Source organism: Botryllus schlosseri, chromosome 15 (assembly GCF_051294905.1).
Source record: "Botryllus schlosseri isolate E-star chromosome 15, Bs_hap1, whole genome shotgun sequence".
Taxonomy (NCBI): domain Eukaryota; kingdom Metazoa; phylum Chordata; class Ascidiacea; order Stolidobranchia; family Styelidae; genus Botryllus; species Botryllus schlosseri.
Window position 1 is genome coordinate 7,458,871 of NC_137250.1, and position 15,322 is coordinate 7,474,192.

General features: G+C 40.5%; 2 protein-coding genes across 2 annotated transcripts; one reads left to right on the plus strand and one right to left on the minus strand.

The window, feature by feature from the left end:
* Positions 1-291: 291 nt before the first annotated feature.
* On the minus strand, positions 292-1,128 carry LOC145458067 (COMM domain-containing protein 3-like). Its single transcript, XM_080336374.1, has one exon. The coding sequence runs from the start codon at positions 975-977 to the stop codon at positions 390-392; it is 588 nt and encodes a 195-aa protein (XP_080192500.1). The 5' UTR covers positions 978-1,128; the 3' UTR covers positions 292-389.
* A 494-nt stretch (positions 1,129-1,622) lies between these two features.
* LOC145458066 (tyrosine-protein kinase TXK-like) lies at positions 1,623-14,995 on the plus strand. The gene is made up of 2 exons (XM_080336373.1): positions 1,623-2,375; positions 10,151-14,995. Exon 2 carries the CDS (start codon positions 10,205-10,207, stop codon positions 12,131-12,133), a length of 1,929 nt encoding a protein of 642 aa, XP_080192499.1. The 5' UTR covers positions 1,623-2,375; positions 10,151-10,204; the 3' UTR covers positions 12,134-14,995.
* The last annotated feature ends 327 nt before the right edge of the window (positions 14,996-15,322 follow it).

Below are 15,322 nucleotides of genomic sequence, written 5' to 3' on the forward strand. Positions count from 1 at the left end.
GCCATGAAATATGTTATGCTTGAGCCGTTTATAGTTAATGTATGGATGTATAAAGGCTAAATGTTGCCGAACAAGTCAAAATTGTTGCCATACAATATTTAAACTACCAAAATGAGTTTCTGCAGTTAATAATGTAAATCCACGAGAATGCTGCACAATCAAAATAGCATGGGAGTAATGTGGTGGCAGAATTCAACGTGAGCGATGTTAATGAGAAAACGTCATCCCAACACTGGTGGACGGTGGTCAGTTCACCGGTAGGCTACTCTAGCTGCAAGATTGATCAAGACGTAGAATTTCATTCGATATATTCAGTGAAAAAATAATTTTGCTAGCCAGCATCATGAAAGGTACATTGCACATCAAAAAAAACGGATTAAAACTCGAGTCTAACTTTGACTCGCTCTCTCAACGGCTTTGACAGCTTCCTTCAGTTTCCCAACGAAATCTTGAAGCTGCTCTCTCGAGCAGGAAAATTGTACGTCGCTCGAATTTCCGGAAGTTTTTTGATCTGTTTTCAACGCTACAGTGTATTGGAGCTCCATCACTTTGCTGGATTGGTTGTTCTGAAGATTGTAGTCCAATTTCCAATCCACGTCTACTATATGAGGGGGTGTTGTGCCGATCTTTGCTAGTCTTGCTCTGATATGCTGCTTATTCATCTTGTAAGATTCCAAGAGAATATTTTTTCGGTGATTGGGAAATTCGCTCTCATCTAATATCATACTAAGCTGTTCGGGCGACGCGTCTGTTTTGGCAGCTTCGATGAATAGTGTCATGAAGGCAGGGACAGTCTGTTTTTTGAATGCGAGATCCAGGTCTCCAGGACAAATTCCTTGTACATCAGTATCACGGCCAGACTTTGATAAGAAATTAACCAGATTGCTTAGAGTATTCTTGAAGATTTCATCGCTGAATTTATCATATTTGTTGCTCAACTGCAGCGCTTCCAGGCAAGAACTTGATACGAGTTCCATTATATTCTATATTTTGTGATGCTAATGAAGCAGGTAATGTTCGAATGGATTTAGGTTGGATAGAGCACTGAACAGAAGGATACAGCCTTTATAAAACTCATTTGATTCATTTTCGCTCACTGGTTTTGTCATCTCAAATTAGCTAGGCTTACCATATTTCGGAAATGAAAAAAGAGGACACTTTTTCAGAAATTTTCAGTCAAGCATAACTGGAGAAGAATTCTCAAAAACAGGTAAATTTCACCCGCTTCATGATCGGTTGACTAAAAAAAAAAAAAAAAAAAAAAAAAAAGGTCTTCTTTTCGCTCAGAGCTGAAATCACCACTTTTCCCTCCGAAATACCCGCCGGAGCTTCACTTCTGCGCTAATTTGCGGCATATCACTCGCAATTTCCTCTAAATCTGACCTAAATTTTCAAAAAAGAGGACAAAATCTCAAAAAAGAGGACAAAAGGGCGTCCTCCGAGGACACTTTCAAAAAAGTCAAAAAAGAGGACAAATCCTCTTAAAAGAGGACGTATGGTAAGCCTAAAATTAGCCCATAACGTGATTGGCCTTCATTTTTCTGAATTCGGTCACTTACGCAATATTTGACAATGCTGTACACAAACGAAATGAAAGTTTGTGCAACCAAATTAGCGCTGTATACGTATCGGCATGCCTACGCTCGCCTGTCGCCTGTCGCCACCAAGTATAACTGACTCTGTGTTGATGGAGCTTTCTTATGATTCGACCGTTAGAGGGTTAAATTTTGGTTTATTGTTGTCCAGATAATCTCGAACCCATTCGCCAAGTCAGATGCTGTTCCCTTGGCAGTGTTGGCTAGTTATAAAAAATTGGAATCAACGTCATGATCATCATTTTTAGTATATTTTTGATTCAAGGAACTTCAGTGACAAGAAAGGTTTATTCGAGTTTAGATGGCGAATTGCGACAGAACGAAAATATAGGAAAGGTGTCGGAGGAGTAGTCTTTGAAATCAGACACCCACCCGGGCCTAGGCGATGTAAAACAAGAGGCATGCAAAGGCAGGAATCAAACCGAAGGCAATCTATTAAACCTTTGCCTACAAAATATAGTTTCAAAATGGAAAAATATTCATTACCTAGATGACTACGATCTCACTACAGCCTGGCCCTATACAATACATTTAATCGTCGAATTTCTCATATTGCTTTTCGCGAATAGTCTTGGAACAAAACAGTAAACCTGAGTTGAGTGGACTCGCCGGCGCCCCCACTGCTACTGATATTGGCATTGGATATTAACCCGTACGCTGCACTTCCCGTCGAACAGAGAGGCGGCACTTCGTGCTGCGTTGCTGTTTTTTATTATGGGCTATGTGACATATGAAAAGGTTCGGTTCTAAGATATTGCCGCGTTTTCGCTTCTATCACGGGTAAGCCAGTTTTTCACGAATATTGCGCTAACTAGTATTTTCTATTGTACATACCTCTGTAAACAATAGTAGCCTAATATCATGATGAAGGTCTGTAACTTACGCAGAGCCGTTGGCTATTTCTAGTCCCCAAAATTGCCAATAAATACTGAAAATGTCTGTAAATATCAAATTGCGCGAAGAAAACTATTATTCATCAAGTCCTACGTCATGATTAGTACAGTTTCAATGAACTGAGTCTGACTAACAATTAAAAGAAGGTTCGTTTTGTTTCACTTTCACGTTTCATAAGCATATCATTTTCATTACGTACCAGTTGAGAATAGAACCAATGTAGGAATAATACTCACATATTGATGGTTTTATGGCTATAGTTGCTCATTCCACAGATGACAGATGAACTGATTACTGATATAATTGAATGTAAGTTTCTAGTGACCACCGTGATTCTATTAGAAAAAGTACGCCATATGTGAAACACTGATTATTACGATGGGAGCATTATATATTTCAGATTGGAAAATTTTCGAATATTATAAAAAGCGGTTGCCAGATAATTTTAACCTGCATTTATGTCGTGTTTAATACATTATAGCCAGATTTGAATGGCTTTGTATCCTTTGACGAATACTAGGTATCCTAAACAACATATTAAAAGCCGTTTCAAACTTCGGAAGATGCTTGGAGCTGAGAACCATCGAAATATATCGCGGGGGACATAGCGTAGTGGTGACGATAAGCGCTTACCAATCTGGGGACCCGTTGGAGGTTTATCTGGGCCCCTCTTCCCCGCTGTCACCGTTACTACGGCGAAAAAAAGCCTCGACGAAAGAAGTCACTCACAAGGAATGCGCAAGAACTAGTAGAATGCGCCACGACTTCCAAAAAAAAAAGATCAACATCAAAGAGAACTGTGACATCGGGCACTCTAGGCCGAGGTGGACGTGAAATTAAAAGGATCACAACCGCGTGTCGTTCGACATCCTCCTATCTGTTCATTACATGGCATTGTGTCTTATCGCATTGTACATTGTGTGTGGTTGTTCAGTTGAAAAATATAAGTCAATGATTATATATACAGCCGCATATAACGTCGGAAATTCCCTAATGCACGAATTCAGATTTGTCGGACTTGATGTCGTTTTTAACATATCACAGTCAAAGAAAGAAGAACTTCTTACCTTGCTATGAATAGAAATGTACTTAAATATCACTTACAAAGTCATATTAATCTTTGGAAACCTTTCCGTAGATGAGAAATATCAAGATATATGTAGCTGCAAATTATATTTGAAATTGCTGAGTACCCGAATCCAGATGTGGTAGGGGGAACTTTTCACCCTTATATGAATAGAAGGGGTCCCTAATAAAATTTAAAAATCACTTTCAAACTTCGGAACCATCTTGGAGATCAGAACCATTGAAATATATCCAGGCGCAAGTTATGTCGGAAATTGCGCCTAATATACGCGAACTGACATGTGATGTCGTTTTTCACCTATAATAGCATTGGTAGGAAGAACTTTTCACCCATATATGAATAGAAGGGGTCCCATAGAACATTTAAAAAGCAGTTTTATGCTTCGGAACCTGCGTGGAGACGAGAACCATCGAAATATATCCAAGCTTAAATTATGTAGGTATAATTGCCTAATACGGGAATTCAGATGTGCCACACGCGATGGCGATGTTCACCTTTAATAGAACTGGAAGGAAGAACTTATCACCCTATTATGAATAGAACGGGTCCCAAAGAACATTTAAAAAGCAGTTTCATCCTTCGGAACCTGCGTGGAGACGAGAACCATCGAAATATATCCAAGCGTAAATTATGTAGGTAATTGCCTGATACGGGAATTCAGATGTGCCACACGCGATGGCGATTTTCACCTTTAATAGAACTGGAAGGAAGAACTTATCACCCTATTATGAATAGAACGGGTCCCAAAGAACATTTAAAAAGCAGTTTCATCCTTTGGAACCTGCGTGGAGACGAGAACCATCGAAATATATCCAAGCGTAAATTATGTAGGTAATTGCCTGATACGGGAATTCAGATGTGCCACACGCGATGGCGATTTTCACCTTTAATAGAACTGGAAGGAAGAACTTTTTCCCGATATATGAATAGAAGGGGTCCCGAAGAACATTTAAAAATCAGTTTCATCCTTCGGAACCTGCGTGGAGACGAGAACCATCGAAATATATCCAAGCTTAAATTATGTAGGTATAATTGCCTAATACGGGAATTCAGATGTGCCACACGCGATGGCGATTTTCACCTTTAATAGAACTGGAAGGAAGAACTTTTTCCCCATATATGAATAGAAGGGGTCCCGAAGAACATTTATAAATCAGTTTCATCCTTCGGAACCTGCGTGGAGACGAGAACCATCGAAATATATCCAAGCTTAAATTATGTAGGTATAATTGCCTAATAGGGGAATTCAGATGTGCCACACGCGATGGCGATTTTCACCTTTAATAGAACTGGAAGGAAGAACTTTTTCCCCATATATGAATAGAAGGGGTCCCAAAGAACATTTATAAATCAGTTTCATCCTTCGGAACCTGCGTCGAGACGAGAACCATCGAAATATATCCAAGCGTAAATTATGTATAGGTAATTGCCTGATACGGGAATTCAAATGTGCCACACGCGATGGCGATTTTCACCTTTAATAGAACTGGAAGGAAGAACTTTTTCCCCATATATGAATAGAAGGGGTCCCAAAGAACATTTATAAATCAGTTTCATCCTTCGGAACCTGTGTGGAGACGAGAACCATCGAAATATATCCAAGCGTAAATTATGTAGGTATAATTGCCTAATACGGGAATTCAGATGTGCCACACGCGATGGCGATTTTCACCTTTAATAGAACTGGAAGGAAGAACTTTTTCCCCATATATGAATAGAAGGGGTCCCAAAGAACATTTAGAAATCAGTTTCATCCTTCGGAACCTGCGTGGAGACGAGAACCATCGAAATATATCCAAGCGTAAATTATGTAGGTATAATTGCCTAATACGGGAATTCAGATGTGCCACACGCGATGGCGATTTTAACCTTTAATAGAACTGGAAGGAAGAACTTTTTTCCCATATATGAATAGAAGGGGTCCCGAAGAACATTTATAAATCAGTTTCATCCTTCGGAACCTGCGTGGAGACGAGAACCATCGAAATATATCCAAGCGTAAATTATGTAGGTAATTGCCTAATACGGGAATTCAGATGTGCCACACGAAGGATGAAACTGATTTATAAATGTTCTTTGGGACCCCTTCTATTCATATATGGGGAAAAAGTTCTTCCTTCGAGTTCTATTAAAGGTGAAAATCGCCATCGCGTGTGGCACATCTGAATTCCCGCATCAGGCAATTACCCATACATAATTTACGCTTGGATATATTTCGATGGTTCTCGTCTCGACGCAGGTTCCGAAGGATGAAACTGATTTATAAATGTTCTTTGGGACCCCTTCTATTCATATATGGGGAAAAAGTTCTTCCTTCCAGTTCTATTAAAGGTGAAAATCGCCATCGCGTGTGGCACATCTGAATTCCCGTATTAGGCAATTATACCTACATAATTTAAGCTTGGATATATTTCGATGGTTCTCGTCTCCACGCAGGTTCCGAAGGATGAAACTGATTTATAAATGTTCTTCGGGACCCCTTCTATTCATATATGGGGAAAAAGTTCTTCCTTCCAGTTCTATTAAAGGTGAAAATCGCCATCGCGTGTGGCACATCTGAATTCCCGTATTAGGCAATTATACCTACATAATTTAAGCTTGGATATATTTCGATGGTTCTCGTCTCCACGCAGGTTCCGAAGGATGAAACTGATTTTTAAATGTTCTTCGGGACCCCTTCTATTCATATATGGGGAAAAAGTTCTTCCTTCCAGTTCTATTAAAGGTGAAAATCGCCATCGCGTGTGGCAAATCTGAATTCCCGTATCAGGCAATTACCTACATAATTTACGCTTGGATATATTTCGATGGTTCTCGTCTCCACGCAGGTTCCGAAGGATGAAACTGCTTTTTAAATGTTCTTTGGGACCCGTTCTATTCATAATAGGGTGATAAGTTCTTCCTTCCAGTTCTATTAAAGGTGAACATCGCCATCGCGTGTGGCACATCTGAATTCCCGTATTAGGCAATTATACCTACATAATTTAAGCTTGGATATATTTCGATGGTTCTCGTCTCCACGCAGGTTCCGAAGCATGAAACTGCTTTTTAAATGTTCTATGGGACCCCTTCTATTCATATATGGGTGAAAAGTTCTTCCTACCAATGCTATTATAGGTGAAAAACGACATCACATGTCAGTTCGCGTATATTAGGCGCAATTTCCGACATAACTTGCGCCTGGATATATTTCAATGGTTCTGATCTCCAAGATGGTTCCGAAGTTTGAAAGTGATTTTTAAATGTTTTTCGGGACCCCTTCTATTCATATAAGGGTGAAAAGTTCCCCCTACCACATCTGGATTCGGGTACTCAGCAATTTCAGATATAATTTGCAGCTACATATATCTTGATTTCTCATCTACGGAAAGGTTTCCAAAGATTAATATGACTTTGTAAGTGATATTTAAGTACATTTCTATTCATAGCAATGTAAGAAGTTCTTCTTTCTTTGACTGTGATATGTTAAAAACGACATCAAGTCCGACATATCTGAATTCGTGCATTATGGAATTTCCGACGTTATATGCGGCTGTATATATAATCATTGACTTATATTTTTCAACTGAACAACCACACACAATGTACAATGCGATAAGACACAATGCCATGTAATGAACAGATAGGAGGATGTCGAACGACACGCGGTTGTGATCCTTTTAATTTCACGTCCACCTCGGCCTAGAGTGCCCGATGTCACAGTTCTCTTTGATGTTGATCTTTTTTTTTTGGAAGTCGTGGCGCATTCTACTAGTTCTTGCGCATTCCTTGTGAGTGACTTCTTTCGTCGAGGCTTTTTTTCGCCGTAATAACGGTGACAGCGGGGAAGAGGGGCCCAGATAAACCTCCAACGGGTCCCCAGATTGGTAAGCGCTTATCGTCACCACTACGCTATGTCCCCCGCGATATATTTCGATGGTTCTCAGCTCCAAGCATCTTCCGAAGTTTGAAACGGATTTTAATATGTTGTTTAGGATACCTAGTATTCGTCAAAGGATACAAAGCCATTCAAATCTGGCTATAATGTATTAAACACGACATAAATGCAGGTTAAAATTATCTGGCAACCGCTTTTCATAATATTCGAAAATTTTCCAATCTGAAATATATAATGCTCCCATCGTAATAATCAGTGTTTCACATATGGCGTACCTTTTCTAATAGAATCACGGTGGTTTCTAGTGTGGGTGTTGGTTAACCACTTTAAGACTTGTGTAGAATCAATTGCAAACATGAATATGCAGCGGAGAGATAGAATTCATTATATCATCACAAATAGACGCATAAGATTCAGGACCAGAAATGCAGTAAATAAAAGTGTTCCGTAAACCAGGTTAACTTTGGACGATTTTCAACAATTCCGCTTTGTATCTTGGAAATGCTATAGGGTGTAGGGGAGGCAAGTTATGTGTTTTCAGGGGTCATGGAGCAAAGATTAGAATTACCTAATCAAAAATCTTAATGTTCATAAATAAATACCTTATTTTTGTAAATTATCCGTGTCCAAAGTTACCCCTGCATGTGGGGTAACTTTGGACAATGTAGTTTTTTGTATGCCTTTACACTCTATTGTTTATGAAACATCGTAAATGAGGCTTATTTGGTAAGAGTTGATGAGAGCCGTGGCTAAAACTGAAACAAAATAGTATATGTCTGGCCTATTGCATGATTTTTACCTATTTCACCCCACAAAAGAAACAAAAAAATTGGCGCTTCTTCGATATACGCCCCAGATCGAAATAGTGTTTCACATGTACCCAGCAAGTGCTTCCCATGAACACGATCAAATTTTATAAACGTCAAAATAAATTGTTTTTTTGCCTGTGGAGAGACGGATATTAGAGTTGGATGTGGGTCAAAGTTGGGGTCAGGGTATCCCAAGATTAGGTTTGGGGGAGGGGGTATTAAGGTAGGAGGAGAAAATGATATTAGGGTTGGGTAGGGGGATATTAGGGTTGGGGGAGGGTTGATGTGGGTTAGGGCATTCCAAGATTAGAGCTGGGGAAGGGGGATATAAGGGTTGGAGGTGGGTTAGGGTCAAAGTTGGGGTTCGGGTATCCCAAGATTAGGGTTGGGGGTTATTATGGTCGGGAGAGTGTGGGATATTGGGGTTGGGGTATATTAGGGTGGGATATCGTGTCCCTCACCCCAAACCTAATCTTGGAATACCCTATTCCTAACCCTAACCCAGCTCTAACCGCCTCCCCTAACCCTAATACCTCCCCTACCCCAACCCTAATATCCCGCTATCCTCCAATCCTAATATCGCCCTTTACCAACCCTAATATCCATCATTCCTCGAACCCCAATATCCGCCCTCTCCAACTCTAATATCCCCCTGCAATCCTAAAATCCTCCCTCCCCAGCCCTAATATCCCCCTCTCCTCCAACCATAATATCCCCCTTCCACAACAAAGACAAAAAACAATATATTTTGACGTTTATAAATTTTATTGTGTTCATGTGAACCATTTCTTGGTGTCATGGGGAACACTGTTTCGATCTGGGGCGTATATCGAAGAAGCGCCAAAAAATTAGCTAGATTATGAAGGCTAATGCCCCCTTATTCATCCCTTATCTCAATTCTCCCTCATGCCTTCACCGATTAAAACTTATAAATAACATATGGTGATAAGGGGTATCCCACTGGCAGTGTCAGCAATTGACAGCAAACATTAAGCATGATACCGTGATTTATTGCCGATTTCAAATATATTACTGTTCTTTAAAAGATACACTTTTCCTTTCTTATGTCCTCTGATGGATATATTTGTCGTAATTTACGATATCCCATATTCATCAGGCGCATCTTTAGGATTATGTGATAAGTTTTTGAAGTAGCTTACACCCGATTACAATCTCTCAGCTCATGGCCTACCCATTTTTTGATATTTTGGCTAACTCTTAATCAAAGTTACCCCGTTCTGATGAAATTTGACGGGTAACTTTGGACATCACATTTTCTTGTATTGATCCAAGTGTGAGCCTACTGAGATTTTGCCATGGATTAAGACTACTTATAGGTATCTGCTGCCAAGTTTTGAATCTATGAATCACATGCCATCTATGTTTGGTTGTAAGAAGTTTGATGGCCATCAATTTTGTTGAAATTGACCCCCGCCATTTATTTATCTATGTTAGGTCAAGTTTATCTGGTAGTGAAATGAATCCACCTTTTATTGGGACTACTTGTGGTACTGTTGCCTCATGAAAAAGAATTGGACATCCAGCGGCAACCCTTTTCCACCTATAACCATTTAAATCTTTTACTGCTTAGTGTCCAAAGTTACCTTCAAGTCCAAAGTTACCCCGGTTTACGGTTCTTCTTTTCAGTACTCTTTTTAGTCTATCCAGTGCGAACACATATATTGCTACTGCGTATATGCCGACAAATCTGTTGCAAGTGATTTAAATGATATTAACGTAGATAGAGACTCATGCGAGCATATTTCTATGGCACTCTAGCATTTGGTCTGTTAGTATTCTTACATTTTCTAATTGAACTGAATTGCTATTGTACAGTATCACATTATCCTTTTCCTTATCAAAATTTCAATGTTTCCATGCCTTTCAGATTAACTAATGAAGTAGCTTCTACCGATTCGCGCGTGCCAGCAAACCATCATCGATGGCGGAAGATGTTATCAAAGAAGGTATGATAACCAAGCGGGCGCAGTTGAAAAAAAGCATCGGTCCCACCAACTACAAGGAGAGAGTGTTCGTCCTCACCGGCACCAAGCTCCAATATTACGAAGGCACCACACAGAACCGCGGCAAAGTCAAGGGTTCTATATTAGTCAGCGATATCACATTTGTGGGGCCGATTGAAGAAGACGCGTTAAAACGAACTGGCGCTTTTCAAGTTATTCACAAAGGCATTCATTTGTACTGTTGTGCCAAGAGCAGGGAAGACTGTAACAGTTGGATTCAAGCGATATCGGATACGTGCCAACAGAACGGAACACGTTTAGAGACGGCTTATCATTCGAAAATATATTCAAGCGGCAAATGGCAATGCTGTGGTTACACAAAAAAAGCTGCCAAAGGTTGCAAAAGTATCGAGAGAAACGATGCTTCTAACGGCAGCAGAAGTGTCGATTCCTATCCTTTTCATGCGCTAAAAATAAACGAACCCGCAGCAGTACCTCCACCTATGCCTCCACCTCGCCCTACCGCTAGATGCGCGGAAATCGAAGTGGTAGCACTATATAACTTCACGCCTCAAGAGCCAGGCGATATGGCGCTGTACCAAGGACAGTACTATACGATAGTGGACAAGAGCCGCGAACATTGGTGGTTGGCTAGGGACCAGCATCAGCAAGAAGGGTATGTCCCGGCTAATTACGTTACCGAGCCAGCGAAAGATGACTTAGAATCTAAAGACTGGTTCCAGTTGAACTTATCTCGGCCCCAAGCCGAGGATTATTTACGTTTGGACGGCAGCGAGGGTGCTTTTCTTATACGTAACTCCACACAGCCCGGTGTCAAGTACACTTTATCGGTTTCTTCAAGGTGCGGAGTGATGAATGCTGAACCAAAGGTGAAACACTATCATATGAAACAAAACAGCGAGGGTCGGTATTATTTTTCTGAGAAATACCCGCACAACACAATACTCGAGTTGATATATTATCATCAACACAACGCCGGAGGCCTGGTTACGAGATTACGTGAAGCGCCCGCCGCATTTCGAACTACTCCGCCTGCTATCGCGATGTTCCATAACACCGACTGGGAGATCAATCTGTCCGAGTTGCAAATGGATAGAGAGCTGGGAAAGGGGCAGTTTGGGGTTGTGCAGCTGGCGCTATTTCGTAACCAGCAATACGTCGCGGTGAAAATGATGAGAGACGGCATGATGGAGGAAGACAGCTTTGTGGAAGAAGCTAAAGTAATGGCGGAACTAAACCATAATAATCTCATAAGACTGTATGGTGTGGTGACGCGGCAAAGGCCGATTTGTATCGTGACCGAGTTTATGGAGAACGGCTGTCTTTTGGAGTATATACGCACACATTTCCCATCGTTAAAAGGCCATCCTTTGGAATTAGTGAGTATATGTTATCAAGTTTGCGACGCGATGGCTTATTTGGAAGGGAAGAATTTTATACATCGCGATTTGGCCGCACGCAACTGCCTCGTGGGCAGGCAGCAGATCGTTAAAGTTTGTGATTTTGGGTTGGCGCGCTTTGTGGTCGATGACGAATATACCAGCTCTCAAGGCAGTAAGTTTCCGATCAAATGGGCGGCGCCGGAAGTTCTGAACTACACGAAATTCAGCTCGAAATCGGACGTGTGGTCTTTCGGTATTTTAATGTGGGAGGTTTACAGCGGTGGTAAAGCGCCGTACCCCGGCATGGGTAACGTAGAGGTGGTTGAGAACGTGGTAAAGGGGGAGAGACTGGACAGGCCGCGGCAATGTCCTCACGACGTGCACAACATCATGAGATCTACGTGGGAGATGAGTCCGGAGGCTCGCCCTACTTTTGCGGAATTGATGCACACTTTTTATAACCTTAACGATAAAATGGGAGGTTATCAATATGACGGCTATTGAGACCTGCTAAACTGCTAATTTATTATGAATTCGCCCGCAACCGTATCGGTCCTAGCAAGGGCTAAGCAAAACCTTGTAGGCCTATCTGAGCGATTCAAATCCGAATTGGATATTATGCGTGAGTGTTTAAGTGTTACTCCTAATGACAAGATAACGGTATTAATTCATGGTATGTTGCCAAATCCCTTCTATTACCCCACTTGAGTTTAGCTCAAACATACCTGACCACAAGCTAAATCAAAAATCAATCACCAGTTACACTTTGTTCAGGGACGTCGTCTGATTAGTTCAAGGTTCGATATCAGTAAAAATCTAGCAACAGTGTGTGGATGGTACGGAGCAATTATGACATTTAAAATCAAAATTGCAGTTGTTGGAACTTGAGGTTTTAGCACAAATTAAACTCATTCCGAGTCCAAGAAATGTCAATTCTCTCAGGCGTCTTCGCGCCTACCCTCAGATGCTTTCACGCCCCCTAGATTGAGAACCACTGTACTAATGTGTGTAGCTTTGTACGGTATGTTTCGTGTGCTGTGGTAAGGCCAGTCGAGGTCTCAGCTGGGAAATAGTATTGAAAACATCCATGCTAATTTGACTCTTAATGCAAAAAAGTGTATAATTGCAGTAGCGGTACTGGAATCATTGTGCCTAGCTCTAGTCGTTGCTAAATCGATTAATGATATACTCATTAAAGTCATTATATAAACATAGCGGTTACTATCCCGTTCGTGCAAGAAATGTTAGAAGTTGATTTTGTCTACATCTACATCCAATTCCTTCGATCCCACCCACAAACAGAAGCACTGCTGTTATGTAGGCTATGTAATGTTACCACGGAAAATGAGTTTGATTATGTGATGATGGCGTTCATTTGCGTGGAATGCTTCCTGTTTTGAATGTAGCTAGGTGTTTTAGCTTGTATATACGCGCGCATATTCGAATAAGAATACTTAAGGAACCACACATAATTTAATAGCCTGTTCGTGGAGATGATGGGAGAGTAATTTTGAGTTGTCATGCTGTATTGCTGCATTAGGTCTGACAAATCCAAAGCCAAGCTACTTGATAACTGTGTCTCATTATTTCCCAGGAATTTGATTCTTTTTCCTCCTCAGGCTTGTAAGGCTAGATGCCCTAGCATTTATGTACACGCAGACAGCAAAATTTAGAAATATTGGTTTTGACGGTATGTGTTTACATTGTGATATCGGTACGGCTATGGTAGGGGTTCTTGCATTTTATCTGTGTCTGAATTAGTAGGCTAATAGCCGCCACAGGTTTTTTCACTGGCTATAAAACTTCAACGCAACAAACACTGTCATCGTTATGCGTGTGCTTTAATATTTTGCAAAACGTGCATTTTCAACTATATAAAGTTATCACTGGCCATAGTCCACTGTAAAGACTATTGTCTTTGATAACCATTGTTTTGTGCATTCGAGCGATATCGCGCTGCACATCCTGAATTAACGGGTACTTGTCTGTGACCTTTTTACCATCAAGTGTCTATTCTCGAATTTGCGGAGAGCCTTAATAATTACTTTATGAGTCCAGTCGCATGCTTTGTTACGGTATATATATGTGCAGTGGTTTATAGTAAGTTATGTGCTGGAGCATGAAATATTGCAAAAGCGTGATCATTTTCGACCAGTTTGAACAGTATGTCACTCATATTTTTGTATGAAACTCCATATCAACACCAAATTTTCACCACCAAGTTGTTTTGTGTATCTTCCAACATTCCCAAGTATGTCTACTGTTCCAAATGCATCCTGCTGAGTGTTATTGACTTCTATGGATTCCGACATTGAAGGATTTGAAATCGATACATTATGAATTGGGGTTTCCAATGATGTTCTGGTTGCTCGCGTTTCTCTGTAGTCATATTTTTAATGTATGAAATACTGTGAGTCAGTGATTCTGTGTTTGAAATTCTTCCTGGTCGCATGGCAGAATATGACTAATGGCTACGCTTAGCCATTTGTCTTACGAATACATTGTTGTCATATTAATTGCATAGCGCCCGGTAATAGCTATGTAACATGGGCTATCAGGGACATACCCACATGAAAAATAACAGCACGATTGTTACTACAATGCTTCAACTTGTCATTGTGTGACTTCAATTTGCATGATTTTATTTAATGCCGGTCCATTGCTGTTTGTTGTCAACTTGGTATGTTTGTTAGTAATTATTTCCACCAGTCTTTTTCTGTCGACATTAATAAGTTCCGGACATGCAGTTATTGCGTTTTCTGATTTAGTATTTTTTTAATATGTCATTTTTCTGATTTTACTTGATAATGTTTGTTTCTGAGCAATTTTCTCACCTTTCTCTAATCAGCAGTTGTGCAGTAGCCATTCGGAATTGATTACGGCCTTTGTATGGTCAATGCCAAATCGATATTGACCATTTGAGGTTTTGAAAGCACCAATGTTAAAACTGATGTTAGTATGACCCCAAATAAAATTAAAGCCAATATAATAAGAAGAAGATACTGTCACACTCTCTCAAATTTACATAACAATAATAATGCTGTACATTTAAATAATGTGGTGTTACCAGATAGATATTTATTTTGCTTGGAGTGCACTTCAATTCCAGCCAAAATTGCACGAAAGCCGGTATGTTTATATGAAATTCTTGATCTCGCTCATCGTTCAATGCAAGTTTTCTTCAGCTTCGTATTGTGATATATATATATGATGAATTGAATATGTTGTTGAGTTTTGAGGCCTATTGCGTCACGATTTTTCATCGTAAGCCATGAATGCGCCAATTTTGCGTCGTTTTTCATTTTTGTGAAGGAGATATATGCACTACTGTCATTGGTTTTATAAATATTGTCCATTCTGTGAGAATGCTACTTGTTGAATTTACAGCTGGAATAGGGTTTTTAGCCTGACGTCTGTCTGTCCTCGTAGCTCGTAAGGAAGAGAGGCCGCAGATGAATCAATATCATTATTGTCATGCAGGCGTGTAGCCAGGTGCGCTTTCGGGGGTCGAAACCCCTTCCTTTTGAAGCGCGAAACCCCGTCCTTTCGAAATGACCATTCTGACGCTAATATTCGGTCGCAATTCAATGAGTCGTATCATCAGTGTTGCGCGCGGCCAGTTAGCGAGATTCCTCAGTGCCCAATGTTTAGCGCGAAGCGATCTCCCGCCGAGATGGTTGCGAAGTTAGGTCA